We start from the raw sequence: 18,631 nt of genomic DNA, 5'->3' as shown, positions 1-18,631 counted from the left end.
GTGTGTTGAGACCTTGGGATTCTAATTCTCCTGGGGTTTTCTGGCTTTCAGGTATAGTTGGTTGTTTCTGGGCCGCCCAGGAAGTGTTGATCTGAGTCCCAAACTCACCTTACAAATTCATGGGATGGGGGTTGCTTTTATCTTTAACCCCCAGAGCCCTGCCCAGTACAGATGTTTCCCTGGCTGTCCCTTTGCGATGGAGGGGCTTTCTGTGGCTCTGTCCCTTGTGCTGAGGGTGTAGCCATGGGAGAGGCCAGCTTTCTGGAAATGTCTCAGAACACACTCTCCTTAGTGCTCTGGCCCCAGCGCCTCTCTCCTGCTCCCCACGGAACCTCCTCGGAAACCAGAGTCTCAGATCAGCAAATGCCCTCCCTGCCCAACGGGCAGCTGAGGCTCTTCTTGCTCCTCCCCTTCCTTCCTCCTGCCTCTCCTTTTCTTCCTCCTCCCCTTCCTCCTCTTCCTCCGCCCCCTCCCCCTCCTCCTCTCCCTGCCCCAACTCCTCTTCCTTCTCCTTCTCCCCCTCCTCCTTCCCTTTCTTCTCCTTCATGTTTGTTTTTTCTCACCGGGAATTTCTCTTGTTTTCGTGCATGCCCTTCTGCTCCTCAGTGCACTTAAAAGAACATTATATATTTTATCATCATTTAATTATGGAAAACTTCAAGCACATATGAAACTACAGTGACCCCCCCCACGTGCCCCCAACACAGCAAGCCATCAGTCTTGTTTCCTTTGTACCCTACGCGCTCTCCTGCCTGGTTAATTCACAGTAGATCCCAGACATCATGTCATCTATATATTTCATTGTGTATCACATAAAAATAAGGATTCCCCTTCTTTTTTTTTATCCTAATATTTTTATTTATTTTTTATTTTTTATTTTTCCTTTTTCTCCCCAAAGCCCCCCAGTACATAGTTGTGTATTTCAGTTGTGGGTCCTTCTAGTGGTGGCATGTGGGATGCCACTTCAGCATGGCCTGATGAGTGGTGCCATGTCCACGCCCAGGATCTGAACCTGCAAAACCCTGGGCCACTGAAGCAGAGCTCCAGAACTTAACCACTCGGCCATGGGGCAGGCCCCCTGGATATCCTAACACTAAGTGTTCCAATCCACAAGCATGGTATAAACTCTCCATTTATTTAGATCTTCTTTAATTTCTTTCTCTAAGATTTTATAGCAATCATATATCTTTTTTTTTTTTTTTAACCATTAAGCCCCTGGGCTCTTTTTGCCCAGAAGTTTCTTTCTTTCTTTTTTTTTTTTTTAATTGAGTTAATGATAGGTTACAATCTTGTGAAATTTCAGTTGTACATTAATGTTTGTCATTCATGTTGCAGGTGCACCATTTCACCCTTTGTGCCCACCCCCCCACCCCACCTTTCCCCTGGTAGCCACTAATCTGTTCTCTTTGTCCACATTTTTAAATTCCTCATATGAGTGAAGTCATACACAGATTATCCTTCTCTAGCTGGCTTATTTCACTTAACATAATTCCCTCAAGGTCCATCCGTGTTATTGCAAATGGGATGATTTTGTTCTGTTTTGCAGCTGAGTAGTAGTCCATTGTGTATATACCACATCTTCTTTATCCAATCATCTGTTGATGGGCAATTAGGTTGCTTCCATGTCTTGGCTATTGTAAATAATGCTGCAGTGAACATTGGGGTGCATAGGACTTTTGGAATTGCTGACTTCAAGCTCTTTGGATAAATACCCAGTAGTGGAATGGCTGGATGGTATGGTAGCTCTATTTTTAATTTTTTGAGGAATCTCCATACTGTTTTCCATAGTGGCTGCACCAGTTTGCATTCCCACCAGCAGTGGATGAGGGTTCCTTTCTCTCCACAACCTCTCCAACATTTGTTACTATTAGAGTTAGATATTTTTGTCATTCTAATGGGTGTAAGGTGATATCTTAGTGTAGTTTTGATTTGCATTTCCCTGATGATCAGCGATAATGAGCATCTTTTCATGTGCCTATTGGCCATCAGTATATCTTCTTTGGAGAAATGTCTGTTCATGTCTCCAGGCCATTTTTTGATCGGATTGTTTGATTTTTTGTTGTTGAGTTGTGAGAGTTCTTTATATATTATGGATATTAAGCCTTTGTCAGATATATGACTTGCAAATATATTTTCCCAGTTAGTGGGTTGTTTTTTTGTTTCAATCCTGTTTTCATTTGCCTTGAAGAAGCTCTTTAGTCTGATGAAGTCCCATTTGTTTATTCTTTCTATTGTTTCCCTTCTCTGAGAAGGCATGGTGTCCGAGAAGATCCTTTTAATACTGATGTCAAAGAGTGTACTGCCTACGTTTTCTTCTAGAAGGCTTATGGTTTCAGGTCTCACCTTTAGGTCTTTGATCCATTTTGAGTTTATTTTGGTGAATGGTGAAAAAGAATGGTCAATTTTCATTCTTTTACATGTGGTTTTCCAGTTTTCCCAGCACCATTTGTTGAAAAGACTTTCTTTTCTCCATTTGTATGCCCTCAGCTCCTATGTCGAAGATAAGCTGTCCATAGATATGTGGTTTTATTTCTGGGCTTTCAATTCTGTTCCATTGATCTGTGCACCTGTTTTTGTACCAGTACCGTGCTGTGTTGATTACTGTAGCTTTGTAGTATGTTTTGAAGTCAGGGATTGTGATGCCTCCTGTTTTGTTCTTTTTTCTCAGGATTGCTTTAGCAATTCGGGGTCTTTTGTTGCCCCGTATAAATTTTAGGATTCTTTGTTCTAATTCTGTAAAGAATGTCATTGGGATTCTGATTAGGATAGCATTGAATCTGTAGATTGCTTTAGGTAGAATGGACATTTTAACTCTGTTTATTCTTCCAATCCATGTACATGGAATGTCTTTCCATCTCCTTATGTCGTCATCCAATTCTCTCAGAAAGGCCTTGTAATTTTCATTATATAGGTCCTTCACTTCCTTAGTTAAATTTACCCCGAGGTGTTTTATTCTTTTTGTAGCGATTGTGAATGGTATTGTGTTCTTGAGTTCTTTTTCTGTTAGTTCGTTATTAGAATATAGAAATGCTACTGATTTATGCAAATTGATTTTATACCCTGTAACTTTGCTGTAGTTGTTGATTACTTCTAACAGTTTTCCAATGGATTCTTTGGGGTTTTCTATATATAAGATCATGTCGTCTGCAAACAGCAAGAGTTTCACTTCTTCCCTCCCTATTTGGATTCCTTTTATTCCTTTTTCTTGCCTGATTGCTCCGGCCAGGACCTCCAGTACTATGTTAAATAAGAGTGGTGATAGAGGGCATCCTTGTCTTGTTCCCGTTTTCAGGGGGATGGCAGTCAGTTTTTGCCTGTTGAGTATGATGTTGGCTGTGAGTTTGTCATATACGGCCTTTATTATGTTGAGGTAGTTTCCTTCTATCCCCATTTTGTTCAGAGTTTTTATCATAAATGGCTGTTGGATCTTGTCAAATGCTTTCTCTGCATCTATTGAGATGATCATGTGGTTTTCGTTCCTCAGTTTGTTGATGTGGTGTATCTGGTTGATTGATTTGCGGATGTTGAACCATCCCTGTGTCCCTGGTATGAATCCCACTTGATCATGATGTATGATCCTTTTGATGAATTGCTGAATTCAGGTGGCCAAAATTTTCTTTAGAATTTTTGCATCTATGTTCATCAGTGATATTGGCCTGTAGTTCTCTTTTTTCATGGTGTCCTTGTCAGGGTTTGGTATCAGCGTGATGTTGGCCTCATAGAATGTGTTAGGAAGTGTTCCATCCTCCCTAATTTTTTGGAATAGCTTGAAAAGGATAGGTATTAAATCCTCTCTGAAAGTTTGGTAAAATTCCCCAGGAAAGCCATCTGGTCCTGGGGTTTTATTCTTTGGGATGTTTTTGATTGCTGTTTCAATCTCTTTCCTTGTGATTGGTCTGTTCAAATTGTCTGCTTCTTCTTGAGTGAGCTTTGGCAGATTGTAGGAGTCCAAGAATTTATCCATTTCCTCTAGGTTATCCATTCTGTTAGCATAGAGTTTTTCGTAGTATTCTCTTATAATCTGTTGTATTTCTGCAGAGTCTGTTGTTATTTCTCCTCTTTCATTTCTGATTTTGTTTATTTGAGCTTTCTCCCTTTTTTTCTTTGTAAGTCTGACTAAGGGTTTGTCAATTTTATTTATCTTTTCAAAGAACCAGCTCTTTGTTTCATTGAGCCTTTCTACTGCCTTTTTCGTTTCAATAGTATTTATTTCTGCTCTGATTTTTATTATTTCTCTCCTTCTGCTGACTTTGGGCTTTATTTGTTCTTCTTTCTCTAGTTCAGTTAGGTGTAGTTTAAGATTGCTGATTTGGGATTTTTCTTGTTTGTTAAGATGTGCCTGTATTGCGATGAATTTTCCTCTTAATACAGCTTTTGCTGTATCCCATATGAATTGGTATGGCATGCTATCATTTTCATTTGTCTCCAGGTATTTTTTTATTTCTTCTTTAATTTCTTTAATGATCCATTGCTTGTTCAGTAGTGTGTTGTTTAGTCTCCACATCTTTGTGCTTTTCTCAGCTTTTTTCTTGTAATTAATTTCTGGCTTTATAGCATTATGATCGGAGAAGATGCTTGTTATTATTTCAATTTTTTTAAATTTGTAGAGGCTTGCCTTGTTTCCCAACATATGGTCTATCCTTGAGAATGTTCCATGCGCACTTGAGAAGAATGTGTATTCAGCTGTTTTAGGGTGGAGTGATCTATATATGTCTATTAAGTCCAATTGTTTTAGTTTTTCGTTTAGCTCCACTATTTCCTTGTTGATTTTCTGCCTGGATGATCTGTCCATTGATGTGAGTGGGGTGTTGAGGTCCCCTACTATTATTGTGTTGTTTTTAACTTCTTCCTTTAGGTCTGTTAATAGTTGCTTTATGAATCTTGGTGCTCCTGTGTTGGGTGCATAGATATTTATAAGCATTATTTCTTCTTGATGAAGTGTCCCTTTGATCATTATATATTGTCCCTGTGTGTCTCTCTTTACCTGTCTTATTTTGAAATCCACTTTGTCTGATATAAGAATTGCAACACCTGCTTTTTTTTCCTTGCTATTAGCTTGAAGTATTGTCCTCCACCCCTTCACCCTGAGCCTGTGTTTGTCCTTGGGGCTGAGGTGTGTTTCCTGGAGGCAACAAATTGCTGGATCTTGTTCTTTAATCCATTTTGCCACTCTGTGTCTTTTTATTGGAGAGTTCAATCCGTTTACATTGAGAGTGATTATTGATGCATGTGGACTTAATGCTGTCAATCTGTTGCTCTTTATCTGGCTTTCCTGCTTTTCTCTTCCTGTGTGCTTTATCCTACCCATTTGATACTGCAATTTCTTATGCTGGGTTTCTTAGATTTTTGCTTATTTATGTTTTGTGTCTCTGTTCTGTTTTTTAGTTTAGTATCTACGCTTAAGTTTGTATTTCGAATCTCGTGTATAATATAGTCTATTCTCTGGTGGTCTCTTACTTACTTGGCCTAGACTAATTTAGTCCCTTTGCTCTTCCCCTCCTAAATTATTATTTTCACTTCTTGTTCCAACTTGTGTTATGAGTTTGTAGTTAGAGTGATAAGATCGTCCTTGCTTTGGTAGTTTCCTTACCTTTATCCTAATGCTATAGTTGAATATTTGCTATCCTGTTCTGGTTCTATCCATCGGTCTCCCTAGTCTGTGGTTTGTGACCCCTTTCTCCCTTCTTTCTTTTTTCAGGTATGAGAGCCTTCTTGAGGATTTCTTGTAGTGGAGGACTTTTGGTTACAAATTCCCTTAACTTTTGTTTGTCTGGAAAAGATTTAATTTCTCCCTCATATCTGAAGGATATTCTTGCTGGATAGAGTATTCTTGGCTGAAGATTTTTATCTTCTAAAGCTTTGAATATGTCACTCCATTCTCTCCTAGCTTGTAAGGTTTCTGCAAAGAAATCCGCTGAAAGTCTGATAGGAGGCCCTTGTAGGTTATTCTCTTTTGTCTTGCAGCCCTGAGTATTCTTTCTTTGTCATTCATTTTTGCCATTTGTACTACTATATGCCTTGCAGTAGGTCTTTTTACATTGACAAATCTAGGAGATCTGAAAGCTTCCTCTACGCACATTTCTCCCTCAATCCCTAGATTTGGGAAGTTCTCTTCTATAATTTCATTAAGCACACTTTCTGCTCCATTTTCCTTTTCCACATTCTCGGGAATTCCTATGATCCTTAAATTCTTTCTCCTCGTTGACTCTGCTATCTCTCTAATACTTTCCTCATTCCATTTGATCCTTAGTTCTCTTTCTTCCTCTGTCTGGAGCCATTCAGCCTGTCTATCTTCGATTATGCTAATCTTCTCTTCTATGGAGTCTACTCGGGCATTCAGGGAATCCGTATTCTGTTTCATCTGGTCCATTGTGTTTTTCAATCTCTTTTGTGAAGTAACTCCAGAACTTGGCTTGTTTCTCTATCTTTCTCTCTACCTCATCGAGTTTTTTTATTATAGCTCCTCTGAACTCATTTTCATTTAGTTTACCTAATTCCAAGTCCTCAGGACTTAATTCTCTGTTTTTATTGTTTTCCTTCTGGTCTGGGGCTTTTATAAGTTGCTGGATGGTAGAGGAGCGGTTTTTTCGCATGGTGGTAGAATTCGGTTGCAGTTACAGCCTGTCGCCACTAGATGGGGGTCGAGAGCCGCGTGTTCTGACCTCTCCACCTTCCGGCAAGATGGCGGCGCCCAGTGCACTTTGCCGGGGCGGGGGCAGGGGCGGTTTCTCTCAGTGCCGATCCGGATTCGGATCAGTTCTGTTCTCTGGTCTCCCCAGGCCCTGGCTTTATGGGGTCCCCGTGCACAGAAGCTTTCCTCCATCAGCAGGTTTCCACTGTACTGGTGGCGGGAGTCCTGGATGATCCCCTGGTCGCGCGGCCCCTCCCCTGCTCCTTCCCGGACCCGCGGGAGATCCTGGTCTCTAGGGGAGGGAGCCAAGTTCTCTCCTACCCCGTTCCAGCTCCTCTGAGGCGGGCAGCGGGGGCTCCGTCCTCTGTCTTTTGATACCGTAGGTCTCTGAGTCCTGGCATTAGGTTCATTAGCTGAAATTCAGGGGTTTTTCTCAGTCCTTTCTTGTACTTTGGAGGGGAGAGAGTCCCGGGTCAGCTCACCCTGCCATTTTGCTCCGCCAGGATTCCCTTTCTTAACAGTAACGACGATACTGTCATTACACCAAAAAAAAAAAGTGAAGTCTCGGTCCTTGATACCATCAGATGCACAGTCAGTGTTCAAAGGTCCCTGGTTGTCACATAGACGTGCATATTTATATATGTACCTACACACATACGTGTTACAACGCATTTGTCTGACAGGATTCAAGTAAGGTTCACACTTCGTCCCCGCTGCTGGATCTCTTCAGTCTCTTCTGTGTCCTCTCCCCCATTTTTTTTCTTACAATGTGGCTGTCGAAGAAACGAGGTCGTGTCCTGGTAGTGTTCCTTCTGGTCTGGACTGACTGGCTGTGTTCCGTGCTGTCACTGAGCATGTCCCCTGTCCTGGGTCTTTTCTGTCAACTGGAAGTTGACCGCATCTCTAGAGGCCAGATCACTTCAGGCAGTTTTCCCAACAAGATGCTCAGTGGGCGGCGTCCTGTCTTTCCGTCGTGAGGTGCAAAATGTTGGGTCGTCTCTGTGTTTGCGGTGTTAGCGGATGTCAATTGGCAGGGCCCAGATCCGTGGACGTGCTGGGCATTGCAGATGCTGCTGTCCCGTTGCTCTTTCTTCATCTGACCGGCAGGAAGTCTTCTGTAAAGGGAAACATCCCTGGTGGGCTATGTGGTTTTCCAGTAGGTTCAGGACATATGGGATAAGTGCCAGGTTTTTTCTCTTTTCAAAATGAGTTTTCCCCCCGTATCCTCTGAAGTGATCATTGGTGAGGTCATTGTTGCTTTGAATGTTGTTTGATCAGAATACACAGGATCGTTTCAGAACCCCCCGTTGGTATCACTAGGGACACTCGTGGTGCCGCCGTTGGCCAGTGGGAGCCGTCAGACTGGCTCCTGGGTCCTCTCCACCCAGGCCTATGGTCTGCCTCATTCTGCTGTGACCCCATGAAACCTTAATGTCCTGCTCCAGACCTCAAACTGTCCCTTTCTCCAGGGAGCCCAGGTCCTTCCAGGAGGAAACGGTACTTAGACACCAAGTCTGCAGGCCACGTCTGAGTCCTACAAGCGGTTTGGGGGTTGTTTCTAGGGCTTTCCAGTGAGCTGAACACAGAAATCTTTTTCTTTTTTTTTTTTAAGATTAAAATGGATCATGAGTTCATACTTACATTTCCGATCCAGATTCAGGACGGCAGGTTTTTGTCACACCTGACATCTGAAACGTCTTCCTCCCATGCCAAAAAGCCCCCTTTTCTAGGACACCACCAGGATTCCTTTCTGTCTGCCCCACATCAAATGACAGAGATGTCAGAATAACGCTGACCGGCCCGCCCCCCCACAGGCGGTGACCGGAGTCAGCGTGGGGTCGTGTGGTTGGACGTCTGTGATGGTTCACGTCCACCGGGGACTCGTGAGGTCATCGGGAGTGGTCCCTTCCCAGGTCAAGCCACCCCATGGTTATGACACCCACTTCAGATCTCTTGGTTCATTTTACTTTTGATTTCTAGCAATTGCTTTTTAAATTTTTTTATACTTATATAAATTATATAAATATATATTATACATATACATTATATGTTTTTCAAATTATATAATTTATAATTATATAAATAATTGCATAAGTTTATATAATTATATGTTATATATAATTATATAAAGAATTACATAAATTTATGTAATTATATAAGTTATATATAATTATATAAATTTACTTGGCTCCAAAGCCAAACCTACTAAGCAATGTATGAAGACTCTTGGGTTTCTCGGGGCCCCCCCAGCCCCAGCTGGGCTTTTCTCCCTCAGGGGGTGTGTCCCGGGGAGCCCGGGGGCAGGGCCCCCTCCAGCCTCTGCAGGGCTTGCCCGTTATGAGCACAGACAGCTCTGGGGCGGTTTCCGGCCTTTTGCTATTTCAATTAGCTTGTCTTTTCTTTTTCATTTTTGAAGGCTGTTTTATGCCCTATGGTTAAGTGTTTCAGAATGGAAATGGTTCTTTTTTTCTTTTTTTCATTAGATTAAGTCCTCCCTATGATCAGAAATGGAAGATTGATTCTTTCTTGCATTCATTGAGAAAACTATGTATTAATTTAAGAAAACATCCTGGGCCCACAGCCATCCCGGGCACTGGGCCGCCCCACGCGGGGCCGTCCTGGACACAGCAGTGAGCAGGGAGGACGTCTGCCCGGAGGAGCCCACGCAGGGGCAGGAACTTCAGAGCCAAATGACAGACCATGACGAGTGTCTCATGGGGACCTTGAACAGGGGTTCCTGAGGGAGGGGACCCAGCAAAGGGTGGGGACGTCTCCTGGACAGAGCATATGTCACAGGAGCAAAGCCCCAGGTGGCAGAGACCCTGTGCCCTGGGGAAGCCCGTCACTGAGGAGCCAGGCATGACCCCCGGGCTCTGCTCCCCTGACGAGCTCCTCCCCATGCCCCCGGCTCTGCCCCGGGAGCTCCTGTCCTCCCCACTCCCTTCTCGCCCTCCCAGGGCCTGACACAGGCCTCCAGGCATCAGCACAACTGGGTCAGACCTCAGCAGGGGCCTGGGGGCTCGGCAGGACCAGGGGCAGCCCCTGACCCCCACGACCGGCTGTTTCAGGAATCCTGTATGGTACCATGACCATGGAGCTGGGCGGCAGAGTGACCATCGAGTGTGAGAAGAACAACCTCCAGGCTGAGCTGGAATTCAAGCTCAAGGTAGCGCTGGCCGCAGCCCCCTCAGCCACCTGGCGGGCCTTGGGGGGGGCGTGCATCAGGCTGGGGAGGAGCAAGGCCCTGGGAGACCCCCTCCTGCCCTCTCTGTGCCCCAGGGATGGTTCTCGAGCAGATGCACATGAGGGGAGCAGTTCTGTGGTACAGCCAGGCCCAGAGAGGGCAGGAGGCTGCCTGCAGGCCACACAGCAGAGCCAGGACAGGCCGAGGCTCCTTCCCGCGTGCGGCACACACGCCTGGCGCGAACACTGCATCCTCGAGCTCAGGCTGAGCCGTTGGACAAGTGTGGCCTCCTCCAGTTTTGGGTCCCCTCCCAGCCGGGCTCCCGTGCACTAGGGGCCGAGAGCCTGCCCCCCATGAGGAAGGGGCCACCTCTGACTCCCCAGCCCACCGAGGGGTTTAGGTGTCCATGGGGAGGCCCCCGCCCCTCACTGGCATCCGTCCCGGGTGTGTCCCCACAGCCTTTCTTTGGAGGCAGCGCAAGCATCAACCAGATCTCGGGGAAGATCATGTCGGGGGAGGAGATCCTGGCGCGTCTCTCTGGACACTGGGTAAGAGGCCACCCTCTGGGCAGGCATGGGCGGGCCCCTGGGTACCGGGACGGCCATCACGCCAGCACCTCTGACCCCTCCCGGCCGTCTGGGGCAGGACAGAGAAGTGTTTATCAAGGAGGAGGGGAGAGGAGGCACCGAGCTCTTCTGGAACCCAAGCGGGGAGGTGCGCAGACAGAGGCTGAAGCGGCACACGGTGCTGTTGGAGGAGCAGACAGAGCTGGAGTCAGAGAGGTGAGGCCCCGCCCAGCACCCGGGGACCCTGCTGACCACAGCCTGGCGTGGCTGGGCGGGCAGCTGCCCTCGAGGTCGGCAGGATTATGATGCTGTGAGCACGTCCCCAGGATGTCCCCGTCAGGGAGAATGGACCCCTCATGGTGGATGATGTCCCTCCGGGGACAGCTGGAGGGAGAGGAGATGAGGCCTGGGAAAGAGCTGGCCCTGGGAGCCCGTCACTGCTGGCAGATGACCAGCTGCTCCACAGGGAGGTCCCTGCTGGTGGGAGGTGGGGGCTCAGCATAGGAAAGAACTCTCTCACGGTGAATAAACTGCACTCCAGGACAAACAATCACCTCGAGAGGCAGTGAGCTCCCTGTCACTGGAGGCAATCAAATCGAGGTTGCTCTGAGCCTTCCCTCCAGTGCTGAGGGGCGCAAGTGCCCAGGTCCCCCAGCTCAGAGGGGGTGCCCTGCCCACAGGCTCTGGCAGCATGTCACTAGGGCCATCTGCGAGGGTGACCAGCACAAGGCCACGCAGGAGAAGTTTTCACTAGAGGAAGCCCAGCGGCAGCGGACCCGCGAGCGCCAGCAGAGCCTCATGCCCTGGAAGCCACAGCTGTTCCACCTGGACCCCGCCACTCAGGAGTGGCGCTACCTATATGAGAAGTGAGTAACTGGTCTGGTGGTCGGCAGCCCCGGGGGCTGTGCGTGGGCTTGACCAGCAGACTGCCCCCCAGCTGCACCCCGCCCTGGGCACGAGAAGCACCATGGGGGGCTCCTGCTCCCCTAGGGAAGGGAGTGGTACGGAGGGACGGTCAGAGAGAGGCTCCCCCAGCCGGACCCTGCACAAGGGGTACAGGCAACAGCCATTCTCCTGGGGTCTCTGGCCACGCTGGGAGGCTGCGGGCTGGGCCAGGGTGGGACCCCTCAACCCGAGGGCCCCTACCCCTGCCAATGGATGCCCTCTGGACTCTCCAGCCTCAGCCCCTGGGACCCCCTGAAGGACATCGCCCAGTTTGAGCAAGATGGGGTCCTGCACACCCTGCAGCGGGAGACCATGGCCGGCCAGACCACCTTCCTGGGTAGCCCGGAGCCCAGACACCAGGTCAGCACTCCCCCAGGTCCTGGCCCAGGGTGGTCCTCAGCAGTAGGAGGGATAGTCAGGCTGCAGGTGTTGCCGCCACCTCCACCCTCGCTTCCACCCACCTGGCCCTCCTCCTGTCGGTCATCAGCCCAGTTGCCCTCCAACGCCCCCAGCAGGGCCTCCTCTGCCCCCTCATCCCATGCCCTGCCCTGCCCAGCAGGGGACCTGAGATGCCTGGATTTGCAGGACACTCAGCTCCCAGGCACCCAAAGGTGCAGGGCACTGTGCTGCGGTCCCCTGGCTCCTGGCCCATAGCTCTCCAAAGCTGCCGTCTATGGTGTCAGTAGCACATTATCCAATTCTACAGCCGAGGAAACCAAAGCTCAGAGAAGCCCAGGGACTTGCCCAGGTAGAAACAGGAGGAACCAGCACTTGCACAGATGCCTCGAGGGGTGGGAGGGGAGGCAGGGCGGCTCCAGGAGGCATAGGGAGGGTGGCAGACCACCAGGTGATGCCCCGCCCACGTGCTGCAGCTGCCACGTGCTCAACAGCACCTGCTGCACCAACTGGGTGCCTGGTGTGCACCCAGCCGGACACTCACCCAGGGCGGGGAGGGGCGTGCTCCCCAGCTCAGGGGCCTGGGCCAGACTCGGAAGGGCCATTCTTGCCCGATGGCCCCAGCCTCCCAGCAAGCAGGGGCCACAGTATCTCACCGCCCACGTGTGTCCCACCCTCTCGCCTCCCTCACCTGCTGCAGCCCTCAGCCCAGACTCAGGCCAGATGGCCCCACCCCTCCGTCCACCCTGATGCCCCTCTGCCTCCTCCTCACCCTCCCCAGCCTCTCCAGTCGGCCCAGCCCCACCTCCAAACCTGCCCTGGGGTGGTCACCACGGATCACCCTGTGCCAAGTCCACCTGTCCCGGCTCTGACACCCACATTCCTACTGCTGACCCCACCTGTCATGTGTCTGTTCCCACCTGTCTCATCTCTGACCCCCTACCCTTCTATCGCTGACCCCACCAGTCCCAGCTCTGACCCCACCTCCCCATCGCTGATACTCTTCAGGGCCACGCGGGCCTGATGCAGGGTGTCCAGGCACCAGCCGGGCCCCTCTGTCAGAGCATAGACCTGCTGCTGGTGGCGGCGCCCGCAGCCCAGTTCTGCTCTTGCCCCTAATGTCCCCTGAGCATCAGTCCATGCCTGTGGTCCTTGTGAACTTAAGCTGCATCTTGGCCACTCGTGTACCCTGGGGGCTTGTTAGAGGCCAGCTGAGCCTGGGGTGCCCCCAGAGACTTCCCTTCAGTGTTGGGGGAACCCCAACTGTCAGCTCACACGGTGGGCTGTGATCACCCCTCACGGCTCACGGGTCAGAACGGCCTATGGCCCCATGGCCATCATCTCTGCTTGTATTGGGCACGACCCTGCGACAGGCACGGGGAGGCCTGTCTGCACGGGCTTGCTGGCCCCAGCCCAGCTGCAAAGGGGGTCACAGCCTGCATTACCATGAGGAAACTGGGTGTGACTACTCCAGTCCGTGCCAGGGCTGGGGGTCAGACCTCCTGTGCACCCAGAGCCCATCAGCTTCCTTCTCTAGAGCTGACCTGGCACAAGTGTGCCACCGTGTCCCTGAGGCTAGCAGTACCCAGCAGCTCCCAGCAGGCGCAGCCGGGCCTCCGGGCCAGCGATGGTGCGGTGGGTGTGGGTGGGCTCCCGGCCGCAGCGGCTCTGTCTCTCTCCAGGGGCCTGGCCCAGACCGGCGGCTCCGCAAGGCCAGTGACCAGCCCTCCGGCCACAGCCAGGTCACAGAGAGCAGCGGCTCCACGCCCGAGTCCTGCCCAGAGCTCTCAGACGAGGAGGAGGACGGTGGCTTCGTTCCGGGTGAGCCTTCCTCGACCGGCCCCCCTGAGGGGTGGGAAGGACCGGAGAGGCAGCCAGCCAGTCCTCTGAGGGGTCCTCCTGCGGGCCTCCCTGATCCCAGGGGCCCATGAGGGGCGTGGGAGGGGCAGGGGTTTCCCAACTCTGCACTCAGAGGGCCAGGACACCTCCCCTGGCTGCCAGGGGCAGTGTGAGAGACAGGGCTGGGCAGTGTCCGTCTGTCTGTGACCCTCTGGTTCTGCTCCTGCCTCTCTGCCCGCTGCCCTCACAGGGCAAGTTTGTGTCTCTTCGACTGTGTCCCCGCCTGTGCAGAGGACGAGCCACACCTTGGCCATTTCTGTCACCCACAGCTTATTAGAGGCCAGCTGAGCCCAGGGCTCCCTCCCGAAACCCCCCTCAGCCTCCCTCATTTGCCTGTGTCCTTAGCTTCGTCCTGAAGGCTCCTGCAAGGTGGGGTGTGGCCTGAGCTGGGCATGACCCCGGGACCCCTCATATTGGCTACCCAGACATCCTCGCTCATTCTGGCTTCTCCCCTCCCTCCCTCCCCATCCCGTATCCCCTTGTCCCGGCATCCTGCAACTGGCGGGCTGGCTGGCCCAGGCTGCGAGAGCCCGTGCCCGAGGTGTGGGAAGGAGGCATGGCGGCTGCAGGCACTGCACGAGGCCATCGTGTCCATCCGGGAGGCCCAGCAGGAGCTCCACAGGTGAGCCACACTCCGGGTCCAACCAGCACCACGGGTCAGAGAGCTCTCCACAGGAGAGCCAGTGGACCAGGGCAGGGGGCCAGGGAGGCCATGCATCTGGAACGTCACTCGAAGCTAGAAGCCTGGGGACGTGCAAGGGGTCTGGCTTTGGGGTGAGGACAGGAGGAGACCTGGGGTCCTGCCCTTTGTGCGGGCGGCGGGCGGCAGGGAGTTCTGTTTGAGCAAGCTGAGTTGATGATTCTCGGTAGACACCACGCTGGGGAGGGAGGAGTGCAGAGGAGGATGCCAGCCAGGGCCTGGGCTGGGAGGAGCCCCAGGCAACTCAGCGCAGTAGCTCAATGCAGTGCCCAGTGGTGGTGGTGGTGGTGGTGGTAGTGATGGTGGTGGGGATGGTGGTGGTGGGGATGGTGGTGATGGTGGTGGGGATGGTGGTGGTGGTGGTGGTGGTGGGGATGGTGGTGGGGATGGTGGTGGTGGTGGTGGTGGTGGTGGTGGTGGTGGTAGTGATGGTGGTGGTGGTGGTGGTGGTGGGGATGGTGGTGGTGGGGATGGTGGTGGTGGTGGTGGTGGTGGTGATGGGGATGGTGGTGGTGGTGGGGATGGTGGTGGTGGTGGTGGTGATGGGGATGGTGGTAGTGATGGTGGTGGTGGTGGTGGTGGCAGCGGCAATGGCAGCCAGCAGCCACGCGGAAGCTGGGAGGAGGTGTTGTGAGCAGCACCTTCTGCTGGGCGGCTCCCGGCTCCCTGCTGTGACCACAGCACGGTGCAGGGTAGATCCTGGGTGAGCGAGCACGAGCCAGCAGAGAAGCCCTGAGACCCACGCTCTGAGACCTCTAGTGGGTGCGGGCCACCAGGGCCACCACGTCCGTCAGCAGACAGCCCCGAGGCGGAGCAGAGCCATCCTTTCCAGCTCCGCTCCAAAGCCACATTCCTGGCTCCAGTCAAGGCTGCAGGACTCACTGGCCATGGGAGCTCGGGCTGTTCATGCCTCGGTCTCCCCTCTGTGAAATGGGGCAATAGCAGTGTCCCTGGGGCGGGATGAAGATGGTGCAGAGGGCTGAGCTCTGTGCCCAGCACCCAGTGACATTTGGTGGCTGTTAGCATCCAGGCCAGTCAGGAAGCCCAGGATAAGCAGGCCCGTGATGAGGACGGCCTCTCTTTGACCCCAGCCTCCCCTGTGACTGACTGACACTTGGCACAGAAGTGTTTCCCACCCTTTTAATAATCTCCTCCTTTGTGAGGCTTTGTGGGGCCAAGGGGAAGGGAGGCTGGCACCTTGGAAGAATGAGAAAATGCTGCCTGCATGGTCAGGGAGGGCTTCCTGGAGGGGGCCGTAGGTGGGCGGGGAGGAGGAGAAGAGGGAAAAGCAGAGGTCAGTACTGAGTGGTGGGTGCCACAGGAGGGCCGCTGCTGGGAGAAGGGGCGAGCCAAGATGTTGGAGCGAGCCCGGAGGCCACGGGAGCCGGGGCGGGTCGGAGCAGCTACCTGGCCCCACAGAAGAAGGCTGGCTGCAGGGCAGGTGGCCAGGGGGACAGCCAGAAGCTTCTGCAGCAGCACAGACACACGGTGATGTCCGAGTCCAGGGCAGGACACGAGTGTGTCCTGGGCCGCCATAACAAAGCCCCCCAGACCGGGCGGCTTAAGTCACAGACATTGACTATCCCCCGGTCCTGGAGGCTGCATGTCCAAGGTCCAGGTGTGGGCAGGGCTGGTTCCCCCGGAGGCCTTTCTCCTTGGTGTGTAGATGCCGTCTCCTCCCTGTGTCCTGATCTCCTCTTCTTAGAAGGACCCCAGCACACTGGATTAGGGCCCACCCCAATGACCCCTTTTTTACCTTAATCACCTCTTGAAAGGCCCCGTGTCCAAATTGGTCACATCTGAGGTGCTGGGGGCCAGGACTCCAACATGTAACTTTGGGGCTGGGGAGACACAGCTCAAGCCCATCGCACCAGGGGTGGGAGGGGGGATGCAAGAGGCACAGCTCCCCCAGCCCTGACCGCCGCCCCCGCCCCCCATCCCTGGAATGTGTGCCTGGGAAATGCAGTGCAGCCACTGTGCTCTGGGGCCCCGCCTCACTGGCACCCATGTCCCTGGAGGGTGGGGATGTGCCATCCTGTCTGGTCTGGCACCCAGAGGTCACCCTCTCTCGGCTGTGGGTGGCTGCGCCAGGCTGGCCTGGCTTAGGCACTGTGCCCTGTCGTTGCAGGCACCTCTCGGCCATGCTGAGCTCCACGGCCCAGGCCAGGCAGGCGCCGGCCCCAGGCCTCCTGCAGAGCGCCCGCTCCTGGTTCCTGCTCTGCGTGTTCCTGGCGTGTCAGCTGCTCATTAACTACATCCTCAAATAAGAACCCGTTGGAGGCAGCGTGGGCATCGTCTGCAGAACTCCGGCCAGCCCCGGCCCTCCCTCCCTAGCACCTAGCACTTTACGCCGGCCCCGGGGAAGCAGAGAAACCCGGCCAGCACACCCGCTGTGGACAGAGGGGCCCACGGCGGCAGGAGGGACCCCGGGGGGCTGCACGGGCTCCTCTTGGGGAGGCACTAACCTCTCATGCAGGGCCCTCCGCCCAGCGCCGGCCTTAATGCTAAAGCCAAATGCCGCTTTCGTCGTGCGCCCCTCTCCCTGGTCATCTCGCCTGTCATTCCTGGTCCACCTTCCACTTGCCAAACAAGACTGACAGAGGCAAGGGAAGAGGGCCGCCCATTGTTGGAGAATCACCCCCCAGCAGGGGTGAGTGAGGGTTTGAGGAGCAGGCCGGGAGTCCCCAGGGTTCCCCAGGACCTCCTTGGTCCTGATGCACAGGCCTCTCCTTCCTCAGACCCTGCCCACATCGCCCTGGAGAGGCCTCAGGTGGGCTCCGGGGGCAGGCTGGCGCTGCTCTGAGAGGGCATTTTGGGGTTTCATTCTGCCGTTGCGCTGTTTGGACAGGAGCCCGGCCTGTGACCTGCCCCACCTCCCACAGCCCGGACATCCCAAGATGGGGTGGGCACACCTCAGCACCGGTGTGCGAGGTCCAGCACTGGTGCACAGAGGGCGGCTCGGGGAGCCGTGGTGTCCCCCCAGGTCAGGGAGGCCTGGGTTGGACACGTGGCTCAGACTGATACACGGTCTTCCCATTCTACACTTTTTTAATAAACGCAATTGCAATATTTGAGGCAGGCTGCAAGCAGCGTCTGGCATCTAGCCTCGGTTCCCGTGTCAAATGCCGCCCCACCGTGTGTGTGTGTGTGCATGGGTGTACGTGTGTGTAAGCATCTGCACATACAGATACACACGGAGCCTTAAACCATGTTGTGCTGGTCCCGTCTGAGCTGAATGTCTCATTTCCAGTTTTTGTATCCATGTTCTTGTCCTCCCCACCCCAAGTTGGGGACGTGTCTATGCTCCATACCTTGAAATAAACGGACACACACGTTGTGCGCTGTCTTCTTGGGGACTTCGGAAACGTGAGGTGTCCTCCTAGGAGAGACTCAGCGCCAGCCAGCAGGGGGCCGTCTGGGGCGGGGAGGTGCCTGAGGCCATGAGGCTGGAGAGGAGGGGTCTGGGGAGGATGGGGGTGCCGTTTGCAGGGAGCGTTGGGAAGCAGGCCCACCCTGTGGAGCGAGTGCCGAGAGGCGGGGGCTCCCGTCCGCTGTTCAATGAGCCAGCGGAGGACACAGGGGCGGCACTGCCCACCAGGGCACTCCAGGGAGCCGGCGGGACTGGGTGGCCCCGAGGCCCATTTTGCCTGACCTCTTGGCCCCACTGAGGTCTCCCTCCCTGCCCTGTTGCCCCAGCGTGGCCTCTGCTTCCATTCCACTGTGGCCACTGGTCTCAGCGCTCACAGCCTTAGGGCCAGAGTGAGTGGGCCTGCCTTTGCTGGGACAGCCCAGGATGCCTCTGGAGGAGGGAGCAGGGGCAGCAGACCACAGACCCCACACACCCCGGCAAAGGAGCACTGTGGCCCACCCCTAACAGTGTGTGAAGTTTGATAAAAGAGGGCAAGAGATAGGCAAGCGGTATCCATGAGAGGGGGCCTGGGCCTCTCCACCTTGGCCCCCCAAGGCCCAGGGCAGGATGAAGCTGGGGCTAGGGTGAAGGAGGGGCAGGTGGTACTGCCATCCTAGCCATCGTGACTGCCTCAGGCAGACCGGACTCCCAGGACTGGACTGCCCCCCAGAGGGCAGAGCCCCAAGACTGGCTTTGGACCCCCATGTGGAGGCCACCCCCTGCTGGAGAGTGGGCGCCCTCCGGGGGTAGTTTTCTGTATCTTGACAGCAGGGCAGGCTGCTCTGGACAGGAAGCCCCAGACCACTGCGTCTTGCACCCTGCACCCTGGGCCCTTTCTGAGCCAGACTGGTCCACCTGGGTACACCCTGACTCACCAGCTCCACCCCCTCCCCCTGCCCCC

At 53.4% G+C, this 18,631-nt stretch overlaps 1 protein-coding gene across 3 annotated transcripts in view; it reads left to right on the top strand.

Annotated features, from left to right (window-relative positions):
• Positions 1-17,656, top strand: part of OSBPL5 (oxysterol binding protein like 5) — a 76,814-nt gene extending 59,158 nt beyond the window's left edge. For all 3 annotated transcript variants that reach the window (XM_023654728.2, XM_023654725.2, XM_023654727.2), the window contains exons 15-22: positions 9,700-9,797; positions 10,274-10,363; positions 10,461-10,597; positions 11,062-11,247; positions 11,560-11,686; positions 13,405-13,543; positions 14,141-14,243; positions 16,450-17,656. In XM_023654728.2, coding sequence (XP_023510496.1) covers positions 9,700-9,797; positions 10,274-10,363; positions 10,461-10,597; positions 11,062-11,247; positions 11,560-11,686; positions 13,405-13,543; positions 14,141-14,243; positions 16,450-16,588 — 1,019 coding nt within the window. In that variant the 3' untranslated portion in view covers positions 16,589-17,656. The remainder of the gene's footprint in view (positions 1-9,699; positions 9,798-10,273; positions 10,364-10,460; positions 10,598-11,061; positions 11,248-11,559; positions 11,687-13,404; positions 13,544-14,140; positions 14,244-16,449) is intronic.
• Positions 17,657-18,631: the final 975 nt, after the last annotated feature.

Source organism: Equus caballus, chromosome 12 (assembly GCF_041296265.1).
Source record: "Equus caballus isolate H_3958 breed thoroughbred chromosome 12, TB-T2T, whole genome shotgun sequence".
In the NCBI taxonomy this organism is placed as follows: domain Eukaryota; kingdom Metazoa; phylum Chordata; class Mammalia; order Perissodactyla; family Equidae; genus Equus; species Equus caballus.
Note: the sequence above shows the minus strand (reverse complement) of the source record. Positions and strands in the feature narration are given on the sequence as shown.